General features: G+C 25.6%; 1 protein-coding gene across 6 annotated transcripts; it reads left to right on the top strand.

Moving 5' to 3' along the window:
• Positions 1–1027: 1027 nt before the first annotated feature.
• On the top strand, positions 1028–7900 carry LOC118450795 (phospholipid scramblase 2). Of its 6 annotated transcripts, none has more exons than XM_085661234.1 (8): positions 1028–1098; positions 1282–1392; positions 1467–1601; positions 1692–1884; positions 3284–3495; positions 4534–4695; positions 5755–5901; positions 5970–7892. In XM_085661234.1, exons 4-8 carry the CDS (start codon positions 1719–1721, stop codon positions 6003–6005), a joined length of 723 nt encoding a protein of 240 aa, XP_085517360.1. In that variant the 5' UTR covers positions 1028–1098; positions 1282–1392; positions 1467–1601; positions 1692–1718; the 3' UTR covers positions 6006–7892. The 6 variants fall into 6 exon arrangements, with proteins under 6 accessions (XP_085517360.1, XP_035742620.1, XP_035742619.1 ...); XM_035886727.2 differs by having other exon boundaries at positions 1282–1379; positions 1735–1884; positions 5970–7888; XM_035886726.2 differs by having other exon boundaries at positions 1480–1601; positions 1735–1884; positions 5970–7888.
• The last annotated feature ends 213 nt before the right edge of the window (positions 7901–8113 follow it).

Genomic DNA, 8113 nt, shown 5'->3' with positions numbered 1-8113 from the left:
AGAGTTCTTTATTGAAGTTCTTCATTATATTGATGCATTCTTACATCCCTTAATATGACATGGAAATTTTCTGTCATATATATACACACACATACATTTTATATTGTATAATATATTACGTATAGTATTCATATAAAAGTAGCATTATTATATTTTATATCTTTTTAAGGGATAGGAAGATTTTGATTAATTTTAACTCTTTTTCCTTATAGTAAGTAAATGATTTTTCTTATAAATTATATGTTCTTTTCGGTGGCAATAATTGTTTGAAAATATATTTCCAGATTTCATCATTTCGTTTCTCCAAATTCATCATCTTTTACATTTATCAAATGACACCTTACCTCTATTTAAACGAATACATACCGTTTGTGCTTAAAGTTCCATAAATATCGCACACATATTTCGCGTTCAGTTTAAAAATGAAGGACAATTTTTAGGGTAGGTCGCATATACATACATATATACCTATATATATATATATATATATATATATATATATATATATACATATATATATATATTCGTTATATAACAAAAAGTCGTGACTATATATTTTTTCTTCTCATAGAGTATCATTTTACTATGTCAGCTATATACATGGAATCTTGCTAAAACTAATTTCTAAATCGAGAGATGCAATTTTCAAGAGAGGGAGAGAGAGAGAGAGAGGAGAGAGAGAGAAAGAGAAAGAGAGAGGAGAGAGAGAGAGAAAGAGAAAGAGAGAGAATCGTGATATACATACATAATATTAACGATTAATAAGTACGACCAAGAAATATAAAAAAAAATAAAAATTTTTATGATAATATGGCTTCATCATTTTTTATACATATAACTTATCTATTCTATCAACTTTCTAACAACCACTCTCCCTCCTTACTCATTCCTCACTTAGATCTTTCTGTCATTTAATAATTATCTTTTGGATCGCATTAACGAGATTTTTTTTGTTCTTGGTAAGCGAATAACTAGAAGAAAGATAGCGCTTATCCATCGTCTTGATAAGCCGTTATTTTATCAAAGATAACAGTATAACGGATAACTTAGGGCAGTGAGAAAATATTTTGACTCCAGTGTTCGATATATTATATATAGGTATATATAGATATTTATTTATGTTTTTCTTTTCATTAGAAAATCTTTAAAAAAAATTTAATAACAACATAAAACGCTTATATATATATATATATATATATATATCCATAGAATATATTACATAGGATGTAAAATATGAAAGTGCTCAAATTGAAATTAAATTTTTTTGTTTCATTAACGAAGAAGAAGAAATGAAAGTATAGTGAGCGTAAAATGTGATGATAGAGAATGATCGAAACGTTATACATTGTGGAGAAACGTTGAAATATATGTACATAAATGTGTGCTGAATTTGTTCGTAAATATATAATGTATATAATAGATTTCTGTATGCGACGATCTTAGATACAATTGACTTAAATTTTTAGATCAAAACTATAGGCTGTTAAGTTTGCCGCATTAAATTTTCGTAATGAATGGAAATATGGAATTAGAGGCGCAAGAAAGATCTAGTATACCACCGGTTTTTCGAGGACCTATTGTTATTACGGTACAACCGCAAGGTACGTCTATCTATATGTATATATACTTATATATGTAAACATTGCAATTTCCTTGTTCCTTCGCTTCCTTCATCCTTCCGTTTTTATTAGATTATCTTGGAATAAGAAATATTTACTATGGCGTTACAATCAGGTGAAAATAACTCGGGCAGAAGACCAATACCAATATCTACTACGGACTGGGTCTCAACACCCAGATCTCAATTGAATGTACTATCGGGAATGCATTTCTTAGCCGGAGTTGAACAGTTGGAAATTCAAAGGATAATCAACTTTAATGGATGTAAATTTCTTTTTCTTCTAAACCTTATGAAATATTAAGGTTTTTCAAAAAGTTAATTTCCAGTATGAAAATTCAATGACACATATATGATTACGTAGGAATATGTGTATATGTAATCGTGTTGTATATGCATATGACATATTAATTTTCATATTAAATTTGATTTATTATGTCATTCGATATAATGTAATTCAGTAACGTATTTATTGTTAGACATGGTCGTAAAGAGCTTTTTGTTTATATTTACATATGTTTTTTCCCGATATATCGCTGTACGTATTATACGTATAATATAATACGATGTTGTCATTTGGAAAAAAGAACTTTAGAAAACTTTATATGAAATATCGATATCAAAATGTATCATAAATCGTTAAGAACTTTCAGAAGACCTAATATCAAATATATATATATATATATATATACATTTATATAGAGTGATTATAAATTAAAGGTCAGTCGAATATCTCGTTAGTTAGGAACAATGGAAAAAAAGAGTATTACGAAAAGTTTTATAATTTTATATGTCAAATGTTTTAAGAGCATGGAGTATAACACTCGGTTACTGATTAAATTGAAAATTGAATGATTGTTTGTTTTTTTATAGAACACCCTGTATTTTTTTTGTTAATTAGATATTTTAATCAATTATTTTTAAAAAATTATTAAACATGCACAGATTTAAAGTTAATAATTAATAAGACATTAGCATGTATAATTATGTATCTAATAGTATACACTTTCAAATGTAAACAATCTTAAGATGTAACGAAAGAGGTAATGAAAAACATACAAAACAATGTTACAATAAGTTTAGTTACTACTTTACTAAGGCTGTTAATTGAAAACAAAAAAGTTTAAAATTAATTTATAATAACACTAACAAAAATAATAGTTTATTTAATTTTATAAATATTCAAAATGTCCATCATTTTCTTGTATATACAATCAATTTTTGCTTGTAGTTTTTATAAATTTCGATTTCATTAAGATTAGTATTACTATTTCTGTCAACATGGCATATTTCACAGGTTAATATCTCGTTAATTATTAACTTTAGATCTATATTTGTTTAATAATTTTTTAAAGATAATTAGTTAAAATATTTAATTATTGAAAAAAGTACAGGATGTTCCATAAGAAAAACTGACAATTATTCAACTTCCGATTTATTCGATAGCTGACAATGTTTTATTTCGTACTATACATTTTTTAAATATTTTACATATGAAAGTATGAAAATTTTTTTAACATATTTGTTTTTCTATTCTCTTGAACAAAAGAAATATTCAACTAGCTTTTAATTTATTATCAATCTATGTATATAGATATATTGTATACCTCAAATCTTCATTTTTATCTGGAAAATAATCATCTTTAACTGTTTATACTTTTTTAGTATTTGGATTATCTGGAAATAGAAAACAATATAGAGTGAAAGTACCAAAAGCTGAAACGATCTTTTTAGCTACGGAATCTCGTGAGGACAACGAGGAAAGGTACATACGTAGAGTTGCAGATTTTACGTTAATTTTCTTAGACCAAGCTGGAGAAACAGCGTTTGTTATTAAGAAAAATCCTGTATGGAAATATATGCCTGGACCAGTACACGTAAGTTATGCATAATTAATGATTCTTTAAAGAACATTATTATTTTTATTTTAACTTAACATATTAATTATCGAACTAATTTTATGCAAATCGTACGTAACATTGATAACATTCACAATTTAGTGTAAGCTATAAAATCCATTATCATTATTTCCATGCAATTAGAGTTTAGTTTTATATAAAAAAATATATTTTTAATTTTGTAAATATTACTTTTTAAAGGAATCTTTAAAAAATGTTACGAACAAAGGTCTATAAAATTGTATGTTGATTATTGATAAATATTCAATGTGTGAATAATCTTCATTTGATCTCGATTCTGCTCTTGATTGATGACATTTGAGTATCTTCGTCTTAATCTCATTCTCTACTATGTTTATACACCCCCAGATATACATATATAAAACAGTATATAGGATGTCCCTAAAGTAATCATTTATTTCGGTGAAATATTAACATAATTCTATTGAATATCTACATATTTATAATTCCTCTATTGTTTCATATATGGATCTTGGACAATCCGAATATGAAACAATTAAATTAAAAATAACCTCCAAATTGAATTAAACAAAGCTTAAATTATTTTGTCCGGAGTTTTATTAAAAATGTTTGAATTAGATTATAAAAGATATGTTTGAAAAGTAAATTAAAACATCATAAAAGAATTAAAAGTATACCTTTAGGATCGTATTAATGAGCTTGAAAGATAATCTCTGATATATTTAAAAGTGTATTTCAATAGCAGCAGATTACTTTGAAATCTCTAGAGACATTGATGGTATACATTCCAAAAAATTGTAATTTAAGTTTTAATTATATTTTTTTCAGACATTTATTTTCACAGATATATTTTATTTTTAATATTATAGTAATATCATTTCATGAAGGTATTTTTGTATTATTCATTTTATTTTAATTATTTATTTGATTTGATTATGAATATTGATAATTACTGCATGGACATACGCACGCTAATTTTTTAAATGTCTATAATTCATATTCTATTTTAAATGTTCTTTTTTTTTATTTACGAAGAAACTTACGGTATCAAGTACGAGTTTAATTGGGAGTGTGGAACAAAATTTCTCTATATTGGGCCCGAGTTTTACCGTTTACGATGCTTCACGGAAACCTTTGTGCAATATATACGGACCGAATGCATGTAGTTGTTGTATGTACAAGGAATCACAATTTCAGGTAACATTGTAATTTAATAATTTAATCGTTTAATGAATTCCCTGCCAAGGCATTTTTGAATAAGTGTAATTTTTATACTATGAGTGGCGGAAACATTATGAAGCTTGATAAATATATAAAAATTATCTATTTTTTTGGTTTTTTTGTGAGCTGACAATTTATTTTATTTAATTGAGTATTAAATATTAAAACTATAAAATGCACAATATAACAAACAAATAAGTTTACTTCATATTGAAAATGTACAAGAACAACAAAAAAGTTACTTATTTTTTTTAATTTCTTTTCATTTAAATTATCTTTTTTTGAGATTATTTCTTTATTAAGTTCATGACAATTCGAACGAACTGTTTCAACTGAATGCATACATTCAGTAATTAATATTTGTATCAAATTTACACTTGCACATCAATCATTTGTGACCTTTTCTTAGTAAATTTTTTTTTAATTTCGATTAATCTTTTCTTTTGTCCCTACTTTTTTCACGATAATGCAAATATTTAAGCAATCAATCGCAAAATAAATGCTCATAATTAAAGAAAGTTGCATTATACAATTTACGACTCATTAGCATGCCGTGTGTAAGTACTTTTATTAGTACACGACTTTAAAAGAGCTACAATAACATAATGTATATAATAGTGATATAAACGATTGTTTCTTTCATTTTACTTGTCATTGACAAAAATATTATTTGGCCAGAAAATGATATTCAATGTGTATCAAAAACGATACATGCGGCTAAAATTTTAATAATAATCATCCATGTGAGTAAAAATTCGAAAAATAACGAAAATCTCATCTAATATATCGAAGGACATTTTTGTGTGAAGTTTTATTAGAACTGTTTCAGCTATTTTCTTAAAAATTTCAGAAAAAGTCAGACGTAGAAAGGAAAAGAGAAAGAAATTTACAGCTTTAGATAATATCATGATTCATGCAGATCTTTAAATATAATAAAAAGAAAAAACAAAAACATTTCCATCAAATATTACAGTAAATAATATTCCCTCGTGGAATTTCTATCTAATCAAAAAATTTGTTTTCTTATTTCTACAGATTATTTCGATCGATGGTTCACATCAAATGGCATCTTTAATGCATCAGTGGAATAATACAATCTATGATTACACTTTATTACTTACTTTTCCATTAGATCTCGACATAAGATTAAAGAGTCTATTGCTCGGTGCATCTTTTCTAATGGTATTTAAAAGTCTACGTAATTCTCTATTAAAGCTTACAATTGATATTTATTATTATTTATATTTCAGGAACACTTATACTTCGAAAACGTTAAGAGAACGTGAAAAAAACAAACAAAAATTCGAATCGATAAGACATTTATTTATACACAATTATTTGAAATAAAATGCAATAAAGTGCGATTAAATTGTATGACTCGATTCAAAAATGGAAGCTATATTTCCATTTCGTTTGAACTGCTTTTGAAGCATATATTCGATTTTCTGATATCTCTCATCATTATATTTACGATACAGAGACCTGCCAAATTTTTATCGGAAGATGAGAATGAGAAACTACACATTTAAGGCGGATTCATTAAAATTCGAATGAATTTTCTAGATCGAAGCGCCATCTAGCATATTTTTTAAGAAGCTTTAGTAGTCTGCAATTGTTTAAATAAATTATATACCACGCACGTGGTTAATCATGTCTGATTGTATAAAACAGGTTTACTTAATTTAAATTCTCCAAAAATGTTTTTGAAGAAATAAAATATATTCATAGAAACGCGAATATAAACAAATTTTTCGTATTCGAGTATATAGTTAAAGAAAAATATTTGTGAAATATAACTATCACATTATTTGAATTCACATATATAATTAATTCATGACTTCGTTGACAATTGACGATCTCATCGAGATGCAATGGTGTAACCTAGTAGTGTTAGGATGTAAATCTTTTTATTCATTTGTTTATAAAATTATAGATTTCTATTAGATGTGAAAATATATAAATCATACAATCCGTATGCATATTAAAATATATCGTGTAAGGTTTATTAGATTTTGGTTATCACAATGAAAAATGTGTATTACAACATAAAGTGATGAAAAGGGTATGATAATTAAAAGCAATCAGTAAGAAACAGTAATAGTAAGTACATATATATAGAAAAAGCACGATTGTATCATTGACCAAATGCACATAGAATTTGATTGTTTTATCGGTAGATACAGTATTAATCTTGACTAGGAGATGTTCAATTGTTCGAACAAACAAAGGAAAAGTAAACATCAGAAAATTGCAAGGGAGAGTGAATGTACCGGTGGGTCAAAGACTAAACTGTGTGAATATTACATTCGGTTGACTCTAATTTAGCAAAATTACCGATATGATTAAAACGTGTATCATGTGAATTTATAATTACTGTTAAATTAGTAGCGAAAGAAAAGGGACCATAATAAGCTAGCAATTAATTTAATCGTAACAATACGCAGTAATAAAAATATTCTACAGATTATGCATTGAAATAAATTAGATTGAATATGGACTGATAATAAAGATAGAAAAGAAGGAAACAGAAGAATTTTTTTAGTCTTTCACAATCTGCTCTTACAATTTATTTTATAACGTGTTAGTCATTATTCGATCTGGTGAAATAAGTTTTCCATACTTTATTTTACTTTATTTTATTATTATATATATTAAAGAGTCGATAGCCAACTTTTATATAACCATGAAATTGAAGGAGATTTTAAGAAACATTGTTTGGTTTACATGAAGTCCTTGAAGCATAATAAAAAATTATAAGCTGTATAATATTATTCTATAGTCACTTATAAAACTAGATATAAATTCAGAAAAGTGAAAAAGAAACAGGTGACAAAGTAAGAGAGTTTATTTTTGTTAAAAATAAGAAAAGACATACTTACAAACAATACTTATTGTTACATATAAACAGGATAATACACATGAGTGATCATGGGAATTTTAGTTAATTAAACTAGCATGGAAATATCTGACATGTAAAATACATATTATTAAATAATTAGTTATATTAAGTTGAGATTATCTGTATTGCATTTTGCAGTACTGAACTGATCGTTTAACTGTACATCTAATGGTTATAGATATTGTATGATGTAACATTTAATGATTTAATTGTAGGCGAATATCAATACATCATTAATGTTTTGATCAATCTTAAACATTAAAAAATTAACCAATATAATAAATATTCATGTATTTCAATATCAATTTAAAATTTAGAAGTAATTCAATATTTTGAAAGCCAATTTATCTCTTTTAAAAGTTTAAAATAATTACTGAAAGCTTTTTTGGTAGAAATGTAGATTTTGGAAAAGTTTTTTCATTGATCAACGCTTATTGGTCTTCTCAAAAATCAACTTTAATGGTAAATACATTGTCAGATGTCACGAAAAAAAAA

This window comes from Vespa mandarinia, chromosome 14 (genome assembly GCF_050613455.1).
Source record: "Vespa mandarinia isolate Hongniang chromosome 14, ASM5061345v1, whole genome shotgun sequence".
NCBI lineage: Eukaryota > Metazoa > Arthropoda > Insecta > Hymenoptera > Vespidae > Vespa > Vespa mandarinia.
The sequence above is the reverse complement of the archived record's forward strand: the minus strand, read 5'-3'. Positions and strand labels throughout refer to the sequence as shown.

Coding starts and splice junctions, on each gene's coding strand:
- LOC118450795 (XM_035886727.2), top strand. CDS start 1,511: ATGAATGGAAATATGGAATTAGAGGCGCAAGAAAGATCTAGTATACCA. Junction 1,602..1,734: donor TATTACGGTACAACCGCAAG/GTACGTCTATCT, acceptor CGTTACAATCAG/GTGAAAATAACTCGGGCAGA. Junction 1,885..3,283: donor GATAATCAACTTTAATGGAT/GTAAATTTCTTT, acceptor ATACTTTTTTAG/TATTTGGATTATCTGGAAAT.